Source organism: Acomys minous (assembly GCF_964271855.1).
Source record: "Acomys minous genome assembly, chromosome: 4".
Lineage (NCBI taxonomy): Eukaryota > Metazoa > Chordata > Mammalia > Rodentia > Muridae > Acomys > Acomys minous.
The window spans coordinates 107,204,892-107,224,634 of record NC_140486.1 but is presented as its reverse complement, the minus strand read 5'-3'; the positions used below and the strand labels follow the sequence as shown (position 1 = coordinate 107,224,634).

Below are 19,743 nucleotides of genomic sequence, written 5' to 3'. Positions count from 1 at the left end.
ATCTTTGTGACATAAAGCAATTCAAAGTAAGGGTGAAAAACACTAGCTTTTTTTTTAAAGGCGATTTTCTGTGTGTGAGAAGCTAGTTCATGTCACCAACCCTACACTCTGGTTCCCTTGTAGACAGGGATTGGACATTTGAGAAAATATACTCAAGTCTTCTAATATTTTTTCTTGTCAGGGACCTTCCCCCCACACCCTTCGCTACTTTGGAGACTAACATAAGAGCTTGGAGGGTCTTTGCCATGGTCCCTGCTCGCTTTGTACCTGGCCTCTCCTAAAGCCTATGAGTAACTGAGGCTGTGACTGCAAATCCTTATTACAAGTGCCTGTGGCAGGAGACAGAGCTCCCCTTCTGAAGCCAGCTCAGTGAGAAGCAGCTGGAGACACGGACAAGGGAGTCTGTCTGCCTCAAGCATTTCCAGAAACAGTTTTTCCTGTAAAGTACATTTTCCATCTCATTTACCATTTTTAGAAGACACAGCCTATGTTTAAATCTAAATTAATAGAGCCAATCTCGTCATGGATTTCAATGCAGCAAAAATGCAGTCTGCAGAATTACTTTTCACTGTACTGAGGACAACTTTAAATTCAGATACTTTTCTCATTTTGCATGGGTAATCTCCAAAGCTTTGTGTTACAGACAATTCAATTTCACGTGTGTATTAAGGCCAAATTTTCATTTCCCACCAAAGTTAATAACCTTGTCCGCTCTTTCAAAGCGGTATGGTGTTAGTGATTCCAAACGTTGATGAGCAGATGGAACGATGCTCAAGGTTTGCAGACAAGTGTATAGAACCAAGTATGTGGGGAGGGGAAAAAAAATCTCCTTTTCACAAATGATCAACATCAAGAGCTTTTTCCAGAATTACCTCCTTAACAGGCTTCATCGCCGCCCACATCACGTACCTGCTGGCAATCCACTTAAACTGCTGCCCTTCCACTCTCCCTCCCATTCCCACTGCTGCTGCAATCCCCCTAATTAAGTGATGTTAGCGCCAAAGCCAGATAATGACATAGCCTGTATCTGAGGAAATGAAAAGTGATTAAATACAAGGCCAGTGTTGTTTTCCTTTTTGGATCCTTCTCTCATGATCAAGAATTCCTTTTGTCTTAAAGAGCTAGCAAACAAAACCTATTATGCCTCACAATGATAAGACCCGGTGCATTCCTCATGAAAACCAGGGACTCTCTCCGTTGGCTCTTCTCTGATGAGCACAGTTACCTTCTAGAGTTTCCTGGATTCCATGGGCCCAGGTTCCAGTTCCCCTCCTCCCTGTATCCGGGCCCTGGTGTCATATTTCCATTAGGCAGTCTGTCTCCTGAGTGAGTGGGCTCCTCCTGCACAAAGCGCCGTGGATGGACAGGGCTGTAAGTGCTGGATTCTATTGCCAACCTGGACCTACTTACAATCCAGCATGGGTCAGGAGAATAGACCGAAGGCTTAAGTAAGAGATATTTCATTTTTCATCAACATGTTTAAATTCAACAATAGAAAAAGTGGGGAAGTGTAGAAAACCTGCGGCTGAATGTCTTGGGGCAAAGGCTCAGATCCCCCAACCTTGATATTACACACACACACACACACACACACACACACACACAGAGAGAGAGAGAGAGAGAGAGAGAGAGATGCACACACATTCTTCTTTGCACAGATAACAAAGGCTCAGAGAGAGCAGGCAAGGTGGGAAATGAAGCTGCAGCGTGTGGTCCTGATGGTGAAGGCACAGGTCTGGCCGCAGCTGCTCACTGGAAGGCACAGAGCACTGCAAGGCTGAGCATACATCCTCGGCTCCCTCCCGAGGCCCACTCTTGCATTCCAGAGGCAGACACCGTCAATGAGTTCACCTATTTGTTTGACTGTCTGCCTCTAAACTTCTAAGAGAAAGCCTAGATGTTACTTGTTAATTCTTTCCATATTCTCATCTGGAATACAAAGATTTACCTCTTGTAACAGAGATATATAAGTGGTTCTGTAAATGTACATTCATTTTCCCTCAACGACCATACCCTAGATTTTAAGGTGGAATCAACCTGCAGCAGGGGAAAGCCCTGGCTAAGCTCTCATCATGAGTATGTATCCTTCCTCCTACCTTCTTCCTGTCTGGGATGCGGAAGTGATGGCATGGTCGGGGCAGGGACTGTAGCCCACACACTGGGAACTCTATTAGGATGCTGCTGACGCTAGGAGATGGAGGTCTAGTGCCCTGAGACCTCAGATCCCACTGCACCAGACCCCTGCTGTCTACTCATACAAGAGAGAGAATGTCAGTCTTATTTAAGTGTGCCACAATGCTGGGAAGACAAGTCCTAGGGTACAGAGCTCTTCCCAAAGCTAGAGAGGTAGCAAAGCTGGGTCTCAGGTTCAGCCAGTTGATGGCAGTTTCATTTGAAATACATCCTTTTAAGCAGGAGAACAGCATACTTTTAAAAAAGTCATTATAGCCGACCTGTATGGGTTGGAACAGCAGATGCTCAAGGGTAGGTAGGAAGATGCTACAAGAATGTGAGTGAGACAGGTACAGGGCAAGAGGTAGACTAGAGACGCCGTGAGAACCAGCCTGCCTGGGAGGTGCATCAACAGGGCTTGGTGACTGCTAAGTGGCAGGCAGATAAAATGATGGCTCCCGGATGTCCCAGTTCCAAGCTTCGTATGCACCACCAACATGGTAGCACAGGCAAATGCCAGGTTCTCAAGGGAAGACTGCCACTGTGCCCATGGAGAAACACATCTATAAATACATCACTAGTCCTCTGTGCGTTCCCGGCCAGCCTACCTACAAATCGGTCCAGGACAGCCAGGCTACACAGAGAAACCCTGTCTCAAAACAAAACAACAACAAGAAGCCCAAAACACTGCTAGTCTTTAAAGGGCACTTAATTTCAGGAGGAAAATACTTGTGTGATAACACCACAATTGGGCAAGAGGCTCAGTGATTGACAGAGCTGCATCTGTTAATATTTAAATCCATCACAGAATAAGACAGCAGCCATTTTAATTAAGTGTGTTCTTTCGTTTGCACCTGAAGTTCCTTTGTACCCTATTTGCTAAGCAAAGACTATAAAACAGAGATATATGTTCTCCTTCTATCTCTTAACATTTTGTACCATCCCAGAAAATATTTAAATATGACTTAAGTTTTGATTACACTTAATTGTAAAAATAAGCTCCACCTATTTTTCTATGTTAGAAGTGTTCTATTTAAAAATACAAAAGCTGTCTTTTCATGAACCCAGATAAATTTTGACATTTTCATGAACACAACACTTTTAAAAGTCTTGAAACCTATACTATATTTGTCTCAGTGTGTATGTCACAGGGCACACACGTGGAGGTTAGACGGTAACTAATGGGCATCTGTTCTCTCCTGCAAAGTCTAATTAGATAACATTTATTTATGAATCCTATAGTCAGAAAATGTGATCAGTAAGCATTTGGAAGCATCTTAACTCTGTGTTACCTGTATTCCCCAATGGCTCCCACCGTGAGTCGGGCGCAGCAAACTGACTTGCCAGTCTTTGTGGTCTGGGAGGCCAGAGAAACTGAGGCACGTGACATTAGCACTCTGGAGACCTCCTCGCTCACCCTGGTCCTGTGGCATCTGATGCCAGCCTCTGCTTCACAACCACAGACACTTCAGTTCATTAAACAGGAAGCAAACTTGCTGTTCCACCCCTACATTCAAATGTTCAATGTTTCACCAGTGGCTGCCACAGTGACAGCAAACTACCATTTCCACTGAGGCAAATGTCCTTACGTGACTGCTCTGAGGAGCACGGAAGCATTCCTCCGCATTAAGGAGTTGAGGAAGTCTAGGGCTGCCTCAAACTCACCCTGTAAATGTGGCTTCGAAATGTTTGTAACTAATTTACTTTAATAAAAAAAACAAAACCAAACCAAACCCTGTGAAGCCAAAGACTTGTGTAAGAGCCATCAACCCTGGCTTGCTCGGCTGTTTCTTTCCAGAGCTGCCACTCTGGGGAGGGAGGGCCAACTGTTCAGGGACCCTTCTAAATCTGCAATTTCCTTACTCAGCTGCTGATCCTCAGCAGCGCTGTAAATACAGCCAGCTGTTGAGAAGTAATTAATACTAAGCCTTTGCATTTCTGGGAGATCATTAGTTCTATTCTTCTTGACCAATCAAGACCTCACTGTGTCTCAAATCTAAATATGTCTCTGTGATGCTAGAGGCTACTTCATTTACTCAACAACCAGTTGGCAGTGGAACCTTTGCCAGAGGATGTCAGCCCCCTGCAGGCCAGGGTCTCTCATAGACACAGGAGCTACGGCAGGAATAAGGTAAGAGTGTAGACTGTTAGGGAGCTGCCAGAGGTGGTCCACTAGCACTCAGTAGTTTGGAGAGTCAAGATAATTACTAACGGAGAGAGGAGGAAGAATTCCAATCTAAGGTCAAACTCTTCCTTTATTGAAGCTTTAAAAGCTCACCATCAATTACTATTTTTTTTTCCCTTTCATATTTGGGGAAGAAAAGTGAAAACCCTTGATGAACTCCCATTAACCTGACCACCTGCCTTTCTGTATCAAGTTGGTGCTTTCTACTATAATTTCAGAATTGTTCCTCAATCTTAGGTGTCAATGACTGGGCATGTGCACATGTCTCATCAACAGAATTAGCTGCCATTAGGGCAGGAGCTTCTTCCTGGGGATGACTTTACTGTACACAGCTCTACCCATCCACCCTGGGTGTCAGTGCAGCCCCCATGGGGGTGTCTACTCAGCTGTGAGATGTAGCTGCCCACAGTGGGTCGCTGGCTGCACAAGCCCCTCCGAGCTCTTCACACAGGGAATGTGGGAGCAAAGCAGACTATGACCCTGCACCTTCTGCTTAATACTAGCCCAAGCAGAGAGTAGCAAAACAGGCCCAATGGGCCCTTCCAACATGGCTTTTTTTTCCTTTTAGCTATTTGCACAACTGCCATGCAACTGTGGAACCGGGCTTGAAGAACAAAGGAAACATTACGTGGTCTTTCTCCTCAGTGTCCGGCACCCCTCTGTTTCATAAGTAAAGATCAAATACAGAAGTACTGTTAGCCTTTTACTGGCATAATGGATGATAGATAAGCTAAGGTGAGCTCTTCACGCTGGGGTCGAGGACTGCCTCTGCCCTTCCTAGCTGTGCGAACCCTTGCTAAGCTATGTCTGAGCACTCTTGCTTCTCTATAGAACCACCGAGTAACGTGGCTTTCAGGAATAGTCCCTGGCTATTGACACTGACTTAAGTGCCCAATCCCATTAGGCAGTGGACATCACTGGATGTTAACTTGCTTTATTCCAGCTCAGATCTCTCACCTGAGGGGTGAGGTCAGGGGGGACCAGCCTCTCTCCCTCTCCCCACAGTTCAGCACCTGCCCTCCCTCTGATCTGTGAGGACTGAGAAGTGTTCTTAGAAGCTGCCTGGCTTCCAGGAGCCCCCTGGAGCCCTCTGTCCTCGTCTGTTCCTGCCTTCCTGTTTAGCAGGCAGCATGCTCCCTCACCCAGGCCTATCAGGTGTTCTTGGAGTCTGGGGAGTACAGGCCAAGGGGTGAGAGAATGCGAGGCCCCAACTCTCGGTTCTTTACCAGCTTTGAAGCAGAGATGGCAAAACTTGTCAGCTAATCCCTGATCCCTATCTCAGCTGGACCAGAGTGGAAGAGCTGTGATGACCTGAATCACATGCTAACAGACACGGGCTGAACTGAATTTTCATTCTTTTTCCCTCGCACCTAATTTTGAGCAATTATTTTGGGTTAAACAGGTAGTGGCAAAGAGCGCCAATGCAGGTGTGCTCCCTTCAAACATTCCTTTTTCAAATATTTTTATTAAACACCGACTATGCACATGACATTATGCTGAGCAGAAGTTATTTAAAATGGGAATGACAGGCCCTGTTGCAGCCTTTTTGGTCTCCTGTAAAGGCCACTGCCTATGTCACTCTGCTCTCCTTTCTACTATTTCTTCTTTGTATGTGTATATGTATGTTTATATATGTGTGCATGCATATATATGTGTATATGTGTGTGTGGATACACACGCATGTAGGTCCAAGGCTGCTGTCAGGAAGGAGTCTTTCTCAACTACTCTCAACCTTACACATTTAGCCAGGGCCATTTATTTATTTATTTATTTATTTATTTATTTATTTATTTATTTAATCTACCCCGAGACAGGGTTTCTCTGTGTAGCCTTGGCTGTCCTGGATTAGCTTTGTAGACCAGGCTGGCCTTGAACTCATGGAGATTCCCCTGCCTCTGCCTCCCTGAATGCTGGGTATGCCACTACGCCTGGCTGTTCTGGGGAATCTTGTGTCCACATTCAGAATGCTGGAATATTCCAGGTAGCCGCCACAGCAGCTCAGAACTCACATGGGTGCTAGGGCCCTGGCCACTGCTTCTCATCCTTCCGTGGTGAGCACTGACTCAGGCGAGCCACCTCCTCGGCTCCCTTGGACGATTTACTCTTGTGTGGTTACAAACACTAACTCTGTGCTTCACCTGAGCACACTCTGCACATCTCAAGCCTGCACTTGTTTCAAACTTGTGCCTTAGTGAGATAACCCAGAGTACAACGGCATCAACATTATATGCTTTGATGTACAACAGCTCAGAAGCAGATTAGGCAACACTCCTGGCGTAGTACCCTGCCCAGGGGTTGCTAAGAAGGGCTCCAGTGGACCCAGTGTCCATCCCCGTCCAATGGCACTGGCTTGGAGGGATGGGTGCTTCTTATGAGGGTGAAGGGGACATCTGTTCAGGGCTCAAATTAGACAGTAAAATGCTGTTGCTGGTACAGACGCTTCTTATAAGAAGAGATCAAATTGCAAAGAGAAGACAACTGGCCAGAATGGTTTCTTTCAAGTAAATCTAGTGTCAGCGGTAACTGAGCTCTACACACTAACGTGGCGGCTAACAGCTATACATTTGGCAGATCAGAGGACGGCATCTTGAAACACTAACGACCTGCGGTTGGAGCCCTAAGTTAATATTACTCTAGGGACCACGATGCAGCTCATCTTATTTAAAACGTTATCTAATACTTGAGAGGAGGACGGGCATGCCAATCTTAGCCTCATTAACTTCCTGAGCTGCCTAACAGGAGCTTTGCTCATGCCTTTCAGAGCTGGGGCCCCTTGAGCCCTCTGAGTGCATCGTTTTTCTCATTTAAAGTGTAAGCTGATCAGCATTTCTCCAAGGAGCCAGCGGAGTGAAGAGCAGGGAAAAGTGACATTACATGGAGGCTAGCACTTCTCCTCATGCTTCCTAAAGACACCGGAGACATCAGCCCCCCTCGGGTTTACTTAACCCTCTGCTGCTTTCTGTCAGAGAAGCAGTGTTTTACAGTAAACACTCTTAACACAGAGACACTCCCCTGGCCACCAACCCTTTATAACAAGGACTCTGTAGTAGTCTTTTGTGACTTCAACTCTAGACACCATTCTAAGATCTGCAGTCTACTCTAGAACAAAAGGCAGCCCAGCCCAGTGACCGGTCGCTCTACGGCCTGTGGAGAGTCCTATACTCACTGTTCCCACCATAGAGGCAGCAGATTTGGTTGTAGGGCTCCACTCCTGATGCTGTCTGTGTCTAAGACACCTATATGCTTCCCTTGCTCCTAAACCGTGAGCACAAACGCCTGTTCGCCTGCTGGGAGGGGGCAGAGACTAACCCAGCAGCCCCCTGCTGACGGCTGGTACAGGCTTTGCCCTCAGTGTCATACATTATAAGGGAGGGTTCTGGTGAAATGTCTGAGGTGTTCATTTGCATCACTTATTAACAGCTGCCAATAATGTCAGATGGTGGATGAGAACTCACTGCAGAAGATCCCCAACACTTTTCAAATACCGGCCATTTTGAGAAGAAGCTTCCTTGACAAATTCATGTTTTATTGTGAATCTACACTGAGTGTAATGTAGGACAGGAAGCAGGAAAACACTTTCTACAAAAGAATGCCAGGCATGTCAGTTTTCTGGCTACAGATGCTGAGAAAAACTTCCAGGGTTTACTTTTGTCCAATCCTAACTAACCTACCCCTAGGCTTAACTGCCCTTCCCTCTGCTGCCTTGGTAATAAGGGTGGTTTCTCTACTTTGCAAATTCTTGCCATAGATCTTTAAAGACATCTACTGAGCTCCGATGGGTCATAAGCAACTCTAAAACGTTGCACAGTAAGGTACTGGGGGGCCATGGCTCAAACTATTCCACATCAGAGGCCCCAAGAAGAATCTTCACTTACGGAAAGTACACAGGGACACAAGTGTAGCAGCTGGTAGGGAACACGTACACAAACTCACTCGGGACTCAAAGGACATGACTCCCGAGCCAGGCCTGCTGGACAGCAGCCTGTCATCGTTACCTGCTGGGTGCCACCTAAAAATGCGGCCTTGCTCTGCTTCTGTTTCTAAGTGTGACATGGGAAACCTGGGGAGACTCAGCACCATGGAGCTGTTCTGAGGCTCAGAACAGTGGGTTAAAGGTGTGTGTGCTCCCCACTGGTGCACTCCATGCACACACATTCTCACTCCTGTCATGCAAATGTCACAGTGACTGTCCATAGGAACAATGCTTCCATCTCTGTGCTTTTCTTTTCTGGGTCACAGAATTTTGCCTCTCTGTCACAAGTGTAAAAGGGTAAATGGCAGGTGTATGAGGTTTAAAGACGGATCTCATAGGTGAAAGGTGAAAGGTGAAAGGTGAAAGGTTCTACTGAAACCACACAGTTAACACTCCCAGTCCTATAAAATATTCTCAAGCTCCATTTAAAGGTAAAGACCAAGATAAGCTGTGCTGCAGAACAGTCTGAAAGGTGAGGCCTGCCCGCCTCCTCCCCTGCTGTCGTCAGTGTGTCTTCATCATGTAGCATGCATGTGTTTGCATGCATACAGGCAGAGTGTGTGGAGGTCAGAGGTTGACCTTGGGTCTTTTCCTTGGTCAGTTTATAGCATATTTGCTGAGCCAGGATCTCTCACTAGACCTGGAGCTGGCAGATCTGGTTACTCTAGCTAGCCTGTACCCAATGATACCCTCCCCACCTCCTGAGTGCTGGCGTTACAAGAGGCTGCTGGGTTTGGGATTAGAGGTGGGCTGCTATGCTCTCCCAATTCTTATCTGGGTGCCAGGGAACTCCAGTGCCCTGCCTAGGCATCAAGCTCTTTATCCTGAGCCATCTTGCCAGCCCTTTCTTTACTCCTAGTTTTGTGTAGCTATGTACATATTAACTCTTGCTATTGTATGCATTGGTTATACCAAAGTTTATGCTTATCTGAGCCAAAATTAAGTCTCAGCCCACACCTAATGTTAGGGCGAATGAAACATAACAAATCAGATGGTGAGCTTCTAATTGTAATGGTTATCTTGCCAAGCACGTGTCATGCAGAGGTGCTCTGGCAGGAAGTCAAAGTACCTTGCCCCCATTCGTCTCTGGTTTCACTGAAAGAAGGAATAGAAAATGCCGTGGGGGTCCATGTGTTTGGATGTAAGTACATGTAGCACTGAACTCACGGTGCCTCATCTCTCTGGTGAACCCTTTTATCCTCAAGGTCAGCAGAACAAGTTCACAGCACGGAGAGGCAGGCATCACGGAGCTGAGCAGCCTTATTCTGGGGCTTTAAATCTTGAGGTTTAGTGACTGGTGTGTGTACAGTACAAGCAAACAAAGGCAGTTAGAGCCCACAAAAGCAAAAAAGGGTCCAAAGGAGAAGAAAGAGAGGTGGAGAACGAGTTCATCAGTTAGAGAACGCAGGCACATGCGCAGCCCCACCTCAGTCTCTGCTGGAGGGAGGCGCGCTGGGCATCAGACAGTCTTAGGATTTTGCATTTTGAGATATATCTCCGTGACAGGCTTTATGGAAAACCCACTATGTGCGAGAAGACTTTGGTTCCAAAACCAAGAAAATTGTTTTGAGTTCCTTTGGGAATAAAGAGGGAGCAAAACACCACTTATTTGATTTAAGAACATTTTAAGACCTTAGCAAGTTCATTCTTAGAAAAACTCTGACCCAAGTAGACAGATGTTAGAGACTTTGCAGATGGGGGAAAAATGAGGACCAACTGCCTGCACAGCACATACCTAAGATAGTTTTGCTTACAAGCAGGAGCTCTGAGACACTACCAGGTCTTATCTGAAGGTCTGTTCCTTTGAAACTCTAGCTAAAGGAGTGAGACACCCTTCTTTCGTAACAGCAGTGACCATGAGACTCTGCATCGGCCAGTGCACACCAAGTGGACCGTGAATAACCAGTGGGGCGTCCACACAGTCTTCCTAAGGGAAGGGAATGCATTTTTTCTTTTGCTCCCTTTCCCTCCAGCAGCCAGAGCTGGCCCTCAGCAGCCACCTTTACCAAGAGCAGAACTAGTGGCTGAGGAATAAGAAAGCAGTAAGGGAGGAGCCTGGGCCCGCTGTTAACACCCAAGGTCACCATGCCAGCCTGCAGCTGTCCCTCTATGACTTCTCAGTGCAAGAAACCCCAACGAAGACACTTAAACCGATGAATCTCACTCCATTCCAAAGCCTAATTCTAGCTGAGTCAGCACTGGCTATCAGCCTCATGTCTACTAGAGAATAAGACATCAATTTAACCACAGCCCTGGCTCACACAAGCTGCACTGTAACCTAGCGACAACTGGTAACAGCTTTCACTGTCTACTGACAACAAATGTTCACTGAATGTCAGTGTTTAAGATAAGTTAGCAACATTACGGCAGTCTTCATACAACAAGTAAGGTCCCAAATTCCAAATCATACTAAGAAAAGCCAAAAGCAAGTCTCTTGGTTTAAAAAGCATCATTTTTAGAAGCTATCTGGGCACACATAGATGACACACGAGTATATGAGCAGGTAGTCACTGCTTTGACACACAGCACCAAGCATTCCCATTGTGCTGTTCACGAATGCGATGCTCTGCAGTGACATTGCAGCTGTCACTACACAGTCCTCCGCAAGCTGTGAGGTCACCGAAGCCTCACAGATTATCATTTCTGGTGGCTGAATCAGCGTTTTCTCTTAGTCACCTCAGAGCTTTTCACTTTTCAGACTGAATACTGGCACCGGACAACCTTTAAATGCTGCAGGAGACAGATTATTTGATGTAGAAATAAAGGCATTTTAATAGTGTTCGATGAAGGGACATAAAGAACCTTGCCTCAAAAGCCATTAGCAAGCTTATTTATAAGATTTTATGCTTCCTTTGAAATGCACCAGTGACTGAAGACATCCTCAACTGCTCAGAGTGCCAGGGTGCCGCAGACACTTGCCATGGGAGCTGCTTTCTGGAGCCAGCACTAAGAGCGAGCTTCTTGAGGAAAGACACTGGCAGCTGAAGGAGCCAGAGATGAATTGCAGCCAAAAAGCTTAAACCATGACCTTGTCGCTGGGCGGTGGTGGCGCACGCCTTTAATCCCAGCACTCAGGAGGCAGAGGCAGACGGATCGCTGTGAGTTCGAGGCTAGCCTGGTCTACAAAGTGAGTCCAGGATAGTCAAGGCTACACAGAAAAAGCAAAAAAGAAAAAAAAGGAAGAAAAAAGAAAAAAAAAAGGAACTACACGACCTTCAGCTTCTCAATGAACCCCAGCAATTCAGGGTGCTTGACGGATGGTGCCTGAACTTAACTATAAGAACTGAGCCGATGCAATCTTGCTTTAGACCAGGCATGGTGGCACATGCCGTTAGTCCCGTAACTTGGAAGGTTGATCACTATGAATCTGAGGACCATATAATCCACACAGTGAGTTCTAGAAAAGCTAGAGTTACATTGTGAGACCAAGTCAAAAAAAAAAAAAAAAAAAAAAATAAAGAAGTTGGCTTCATGCTCCTGGCAATTATGTTAAAGATTTTATCTGTCTTCCCTGACCTTGTAAGGAAATGTGACTTCTCACACTAAGGAGGGCTGTGACGAGCCTGTTGCTAGCCAATCTCTCGCACACAGCAGCTCTCCTCCCGGTGGCAGCGCCAGTTCAGTGTCCACATTTGTTTGTAAAATGCATGGTGCATAGGAAGCCCTGTGCCCCTAGACTGCTTCCTTTAATGTTCTCACAGACAGCACCCTCTTGTCTCTGCACCAGGGAGGCTAACTGCGGTCCTGCAGCTCTCCTCGTTCTCACTTCCTCCAAAGCACTGGCTACTTCTTCCCCGCCCTGCAGGCTACCAGCAGTGAGTCTGGTAGACAGAAAGCACATGAACATCAGCCAACAAGGACAGCAGAGGATGCTCATCCCCAGAACTGGCACTAGGGGTAAGCCTTACAGATCAACACTATGGGATGGCTGCTTAAGGTGACACTTACAGACTTGTTTTACCCTGAAGCCGGAGCCTCTGCCCCTGTCTCAGGCACTCTTCTAATGAACTACATCATGCTGAAACTAATTTTCTCTTCACAGTAAACACCCTAGCATCAGGAATGAACACCTGTAGTGTGCCTACCCTAAACAATGTTCACACTGGAAGTGACTGTGCAGCTCTGCAGGCTGTGCCCACACATCGCAGCCCTGGAAGGTCCTGTTCTGGCTCTCACCAGTGCGCATGCTAGCTCAGTTTACACTCTATACCTGTCCAGCCGGTGTAGCCACTGCCATCCCGAGAGTCTGCTGACTTTAGGCCTCTCTCCATTTGCTGAAGGAGTTCTCGAATCTTACCGGTCAAGCGCTGTGAGAACTCAGGAGTCAGCTGTAGAAATAAATAGAAAATATTTTTAAAATGAATAAAAGTCGATCACATTAATAGAATTAATAGGACCTTCATGATAACATTTTTCTACTCATGGAAATAAAATATTATCATGCAAAACTTAAAGCCACTTAAAGGTTTTGGTTTTCCAGAAACCACATTGGGAACTCATACTGTTATTTAAGCCAGCACGTTTATTTTAAAAAATTATCATGAGCCAGGTTATAGTGGCCCATGCCTGCATTTGGGAGGCTGGTGCAGGTCAGCTACTTTGAGGCTAGCCTAGGCTACACAGTCAGACCTAGTCCCCCCGCTCCAAAAAAAAAAAGTAATTTTATTTTTCTTTTTGTGATTCAAGACAGGGTTTCTCTGTGTAGCCCTGGCTGTCCTGGAACTCACTCTGTAGACCAGGCTGGCCTTGAACTCACAGAGATCTGCCTGCCTCTGCCTCCCAAGTGCTGGGATTAAAGGCATGAGCCACCACGACGCAGTTTAATACCTAACTTGTTTATACTGCATTCACTTCCTGGCGTTGGAGAGTAACACCTACCCCGTGGTTTCTTAACGGCTGTCCACTCTGTGTCGCAGGAGTTTCCCACTCAGGGAGGTAAATAGTGACTATTTTACTGATCATCAGCCACAGCTGTCTGACAAGAATCTGGGTACTCGACGGATGCGACCTGGGGTTAGTGACCCCCATGTGAGGGCCTACAGAACCGACGGGCAAACCTGAGGTTGACAGGTCATATTCTAAAGGCATACATATCCTTTTAATTTTTTTCAGATTTATTTTTATTATACATGTATGGGTGTTTTGGTGACTTGTGTGTTGGTGCACTGTGTGTGTGCTTGCTGCCTTGGGAGGTGGAAAGGGGGTGTCTGATTTCCTGAAACTGGAGTTACAGACAGTTGTGAGCTGCCACATGGGTACTGGCAACAGAACTTAGGTCCTATAAAGAGCAACAAGTGCCCTTAACTGCAGCTATCCCTTCTGCCTCCTTACAAAGGTATCCTCTTCTCAAAGGCTCCTGGGAAGTAGTTTTAAAGTCCTGTGCACTCTAAATGACTGAGTGTACTGCGAAGTCGCTTTAGTGTATACATTATTCAGAACCTGGCTATGACTCCCAGACTGGGATGCCACAAAACCGTAACACTTCAAAACGAGGCGGAAGAACATTACAAGTGCAGAAGCATGCTTCATCATCAAGACTGCACTATGCAACCTACGCTGGCCATCAGCAGAGTCTCTATTATTTTAGTCTGGCTGCATGTACCCGCGTAGGCACTCAAGGCAAGCACATGGGTAGAGGTTAGATAGAGGGCAACTGTCAGGAGTCAGGTCTCTCCTTCCACTTGGGTCCTCAGCTTGCCTGGTAAGTGCTTTCACCTGCCTAACCATCTTGATGGCCCTATAATCTCATTTTTAAGAAGAACACCTTAGTCTAGGGAGATTGATCTGATAGTAAAGTGTCTGCTTTACAAGCATGAAAGCTTGGGTTTGACCTTGAGAGCCAGTGCATAAAACTGCAGGAGATGCTGGCATGTGGTTACAGGGGGCACACTGGAATGTGCTTACAGTGGGACATGCTGGAATGTGCTTTAGGGGGCATGATGGCATATGCTTATAGAGGGGGATGCTGGCATGTGCTTACAGTGGGGCATGCTGGTGTGTGCTTATAGAGGGCACACTGGCATGTGCTCATAAGGGGGGCACACTGACATGTGTTTACAGTGGGGCACGCTGGCATGTACTTACAGTGGGGCATGCTAGCGTTCTTACAGCAGGGCATGGTGGTGTGTGCTTATAGGAGAGCATGTTGGCATGTACTTACAGTGGGGCATGCTGGCATGTCTCACAGCAGGGCATGGTGGCATGTGCTCATAGGGAAGGCATGCTGGCATGTACTTATAGTGGGGTATGCTGGCATATGCTTACAGCAAGGCACAGTAGCATGTGCTTATGATCTCAGAGCTGGAAAAGAGAAAACAGGCCACTTCCGGGGACTCACTGCACAGCCAGTCTTGCCCTACTTGTCAAGCTCCATGCCAGAAAGAGCCCTGTCTCCACAGGGAGCAATGGACACTACCCTCTAACCTACACACATGCAAGCTCTGGCACAGATGTGCAAAGAGGCACTTAAGACCGGAAGAAGACAGTGTCATAAGTATGCTAAAACAATAATGCTAATAACTGTCAGAGACTCGCCTCTGAGGGGCATTCCTGGTAAGGGCTGTGCGTGATGCAGCACAGGGCACCACTGAGACTCCGCAGCCTGACACGATACTTGCCCGTTATTTAACCGCCTCTGCCAAAGGGCCAGGACCTCAGTGAGACTTGAGATCTTTAGTAAGATATAATGGACTTTAATATTAATATAGAAGGTCTATATGTCTCACAGAGGTCGAGAAGTAGTTCACCATGACTACAAGTCAAGTTCTGCACATGGACCACAGAAAGCATGCCTCAGTCTCGGGACAGGAGTCACTTTCCACTAGGTACCACACATTTACAAAGTCACTGCTTGTGGCCGACCACATGACCGCAAGTGTCAAGTGTCCCTGCAGACACCAGAAGGCGGACCAGCTCTTTCTGCATCCCTGTCTTAACACTTGCAGGCAGCCAGCTCTCCAGGGTTTGACCAGTCAGGTTCAATATTGAAGGATTTTAAAAACAGATGCCACTTTCTTAGAAGGGTTCCCCAAACTGTTCAACCATATGTCACCGTGATATTGGGGTTAGAGTTTGCATATCTCCACCCCTCTCTCTGTCCCTTAGAAATGAGTTAAAGTTAGGCTGGGTGTGGTGGCACATGCCTTTAATACCACCACGTAGGAGGTCAAGGCAGAAGGACCATGAGGCACCCTGGACTTCATAGTGAGTTCCAGGCCAGTCAGAGCTACATAGTGAGACACTGCCTCAAGTAAGAAAAGAAAGAAGATGAATGAATAACCCAGTATTGAGAGCTGATGTGGTGGCTTCACACCTATAATAATACTAGTAGTATCCCGGAGGCTGAGGCAGAAGGATTTCTTTGCATTAAAGGCCAGCCAGTCTGGGCTAAAAACTGAGCTCTGGCTTAGCATTTCAAACTCCAAAGAAAACGGGTCAATTGAACAAAACATGTCAGTGCACAAAAGCTGTGAACTTGACTACCCAGAATTTGATCTCAGAACACATAAAAAGAAGCATGTAGCAAGGTAGTTCTCAAAGTACACTGATTCCAGGACTCTTGCAACAAAAATGGCAGGCAGAGACAAGAGTCAACCAGGCGCTGTGGGCCAGCTAGCCTGGAGTGCATTGCACAGCAGGAGAAATAACAGACCGTGCCATGACAGGGCGGAAGGCGAGAACAGACTCTGCACGGCTGTACCATGTACGGGCATGCACGTCACACACATGCAATGAGTGGATACATTTTTTTTTTTAGGCAACAGAAAGTAAAAACAGTAACAGTGATAATTAAGTGTGTGAAAGCATTGACTTATGAGCAGCCTGAAGCCTAAGACTAAAGTTTCATCATGAGGGCACTTTGTCAAAAGTGCTCCCTCAGCCAAGTTAGCATGAAGCGGCAAGTCCTCCTCCAACCAGACAGACTTGACTCACACCTTAGCTTCAGATCTGCTGAGGGAGGCAGAACACAGGCCTAGATGGCGACCAGGTGGCTGTGGGGACTCCAGGCAATTACCCAAAGCTTTATCCCAGCAGGGCACATACTTTGGTGCCCTTCCAACACTGCACCTCCATCATTTGGCCCCTCCTATTTATTGCATGACCGAAGTGCTCTCTGGGGTGAGCCTACAGAGTCACATAAACCCAAGAGATGTGAACTTCACAGCTATCGTATCATATCATAAAACGTTTTCTGCTGCCCCCTCCCAAGGTCGACACATTTCAAAGAAATAAGCTGAAAAATTAAAAAAAAATGTACATCTACAAAAGCGAGTCTAGCATAGCCAAGGCTACACAGAGAAACCCTATCTCGAAAAACCAAAAAAAAAAAAAAAAAAAAAAAAAAAAAAAGTACCTCCACTGGTACAGCGGCATACGCGTTTAGTCTTGGGGTGGCTGAGGCAGGAGGATAGTGATTTAAAGGCTAGCCTGGGCTATCTTGAGTTCAGCCTAGGTTACCTAGTGAGTGCACACTCTTCCTCTCTCTCTCAGGGATTTGTCCAAACCAGCTGTGCCTTCCATAGTCGCCAAAGAGGCATGAGGAAAACAGGTCCCTGGTGCCACACCCCCCAGGCTGAGTGTCTCCTGATATGCAAAGCAGTGTTTAAAGTACTGTTGGTTTCTCTAATCTTTGGCTGTCCGCATTCAGCTTTAACGATGGTTTCGAAAAAGGGTAAAATTACAAATTATTTCAGGCCTGTTGGTCCCATTTCTCTCAGCACCGTGCCTTTAAAGACGTCCTCCCCAAAGGCAGGTTTGCTCTCATTACTGTGCCCAGACTTGCGCACACTCACTAAGGAATAACATGGCACCGATGAACACAGCCAGGCTCTTCAGCCCCCTTAACGCCACTTAGGGAGTGAACTTCGAAGGCAATTTTTATAAACGGCACTCTTAATATCTGAGGTTATTCCTTCCAACTTAGTGATGCTGACAATGGATTTTTTTTTTTTTATTCCCTATGCAGGGCTCACTCAGTAAATCCTGACTTAGATAGTTATGTAAGTCTGATCCAATCACACATCTTTAGCAGGGGACGGATGGGCGGCCCCATCTTCCCAAGCAGAAGTGAAGTCCTTCCAGGATGGTGGAAGAAGAGGGTAGGTGGCGCCGCGGGCAAGCCTCAACTCACCCTCCCAGTAGAATCAAAGTAGCTTTCGGCCAGGGACTTGTTATAATCGGCATAAGGATTCGGAAAGGCCCTCTGAGCCATGACGCCGCAAGCGAACCTGCAGAACAGGGGATGGAGAGATTTCAAGGGGCGCCTAGGCTCGGGGCTGGGACGCGGTCGCGACCATAGGCGCTCCGGCAGCCCCCGGCCCGCAGCGGCTCGGCAAGCTGGCGGAAGGGCGGCCGCTGCTCGGAGCACAGCGGGAGGAAGGGGACCCGTTTTCCACCCACGTCCCACGCCCACGAGTGGGACACAGGTAGATGATGTACCCCAGCAAGCCTCTTTACTGGTCTCCTAAGCCGCGCAGCGCCGACAATAACAGACGCGGCGCGTTCACCGCCCACTTCCTGTAGGCCTGGCCAATCCACGGGCACACAGAAGCGGAGGCCCGCCTCTCGACTCCAGGTTCTTAAAGTCACAGCTCACTTTCTGACGCGGTAGTAGAGGGTCCCAGGTTTCCTGTCATCACTTATAAACACGTAATTAAAGAAAACAAATTCAGCTCTAGATCCCAGGAGTTCGAAGCCCCTTTTATCTGCGCGAGGAAAAGCTCGCTTTCACATCTAAACACCGGAGCCTTAACTACAGATGACAAAATGAAATCGGGCAGGGTCTTTGCAGACACCTTCAGACTTTTTAATTATATCAGCCAGGCGTGGTGGTGGACAGCTTTAATCCCAGGACTGAGGAGGCAGAGGCAGGCAGATCTCTGTGAGTTCAAGTCTTGCTTGGTCTATGGCATGCGTTCCAGGACAGCCAAGGCTACACAGAGAAACCCTGTCTAGAAAACAAACTCCCCCAAACCACGCACCAGCACCATCATCGAAAAAACAAAAAACAAACAAACAAACAAAAAACAACACAACAACAAATATGTGCTAAACACTCTGGGAACATTTTTTTTTCTTCAAGGCTCTATGAAGGCTGTGTACAAGGTACCAGGTGACTACTGACAAAAAACATCAGGGATTTTACCGAAAAACTCAAATAAAAAAAACTCTTGGGACATTTATTCTGCTCCTTACCTTAAAAAAAAAAAAAAATAACGAAGGACAAAGAGTGAGAGTCACTGCAGTGCTTAACAGTCTCTTCGTTTGAAGATTTTCTGTTGACGTTAAATCCTACCTGGGCCATATTAGGCCCTCTGTGTTCAAAGAGCGTGGGGGTTCAGCTTATGTCTGTCAGGGCTGCGAGAGGTGCCTGGGCTCAGAGCTCTTGTCACTCTTGGGAAGGAGCCGAGTTTGATTCCCACATCCATATATCCGTATTGGGCGAACTCCAGCAAAACACACACACACACACACACACACACACACACACACACACACACACACACACAAAGGAGAGACAAACCTGTTTTTTAGGATTTCAAGTGTGGGATCAGAACGGTCTCGTGAGAGAACAGGTGAGGTTAATTCACTAGAAGACCAACCACCTCGGCCAGGAGCTTGATTGTTGCCAGCTGAAAAGATCCCGTGAACAGACTCTGGGAGGAGATAGATAAATGAGCCCAGAACAGGAGGCGGGGCTTTTTTTTTTTTTTTGAGACTTGGCATAGACTTGGCATAGACTTGGCAAAAACTTGGCTGTTCATCGGTGCACTTCAAAACTGCTCGAAGGAAGGCTTCGGGGCTCTGGCTCCTGCTGAGGTTGCGGGTTCTGGTTACCCCAGGTTCTAGCAGAGGAGATCCTGCAGCTCATGCCCGGAGAATCATTCCTCAGAACTGATATCCTTAAGGTTTGTTATTGTGTCCATTAATCCTCATTTCCTACTATTTTGGTTAGTCAGGTTATAAGTGACGTAGGCTCGGGCCCTAAGTTGTTATTAAAATATATTGGTTAAGAAAATTGAGGCTACACAGACACACACACACACACACACACACACACACACACACACGAGAGAGAGAGAGAGAGAGAGAGAGAGAGAGAGAGAGAGAGAGAGAGAGGGTTTAAGTAATCATAAAATGCCATTTCATTTCCCTCACTCTTGATTAAGGACACAAGCCTCAGACCTCCCACTGTTCTGGAACCTTCTCTTCCTCCTGTTGGCCCCAGTTCTCACCTGTGAAGTTGCCACCCAAACTCTGCCTTAGACTAACTTAAAAGTTCCAGTTAAAAAAAAAAAAATAGCTGTTGATACTTCAGAAAATCCATTAGTTCAGTTCTCTCAGCATGTTCATGGAGAGTTAGTGAAGGTCCTTAGCAGCTATTAAGCTGGAAATATAGAGGCGTGGAGGAGCA

General features: G+C 46.8%; 1 protein-coding gene across 2 annotated transcripts in view; it reads right to left on the bottom strand.

Moving 5' to 3' along the window:
• Window positions 1-18,978, bottom strand: part of LANCL1 (LanC like glutathione S-transferase 1) — a 38,841-nt gene extending 19,863 nt beyond the window's left edge. The window contains exons 1-3 of one of the 2 annotated variants that reach the window (XM_084779675.1): window positions 18,853-18,978; window positions 17,461-17,557; window positions 12,541-12,658 (exon numbers count right to left, since the gene is read on the bottom strand). In XM_084779675.1, the coding sequence (XP_084635801.1) occupies window positions 12,541-12,658; window positions 17,461-17,541 (199 nt within the window). In that variant the 5' untranslated portion in view covers window positions 17,542-17,557; window positions 18,853-18,978. Of the gene's footprint in view, window positions 1-12,540; window positions 12,659-17,460; window positions 17,558-17,768; window positions 17,921-18,852 lie in introns of those variants that run through there. The other variant, XM_084779674.1, reaches the window with a different exon arrangement.
• Between the last annotated feature and the right edge of the window lie 765 nt (window positions 18,979-19,743).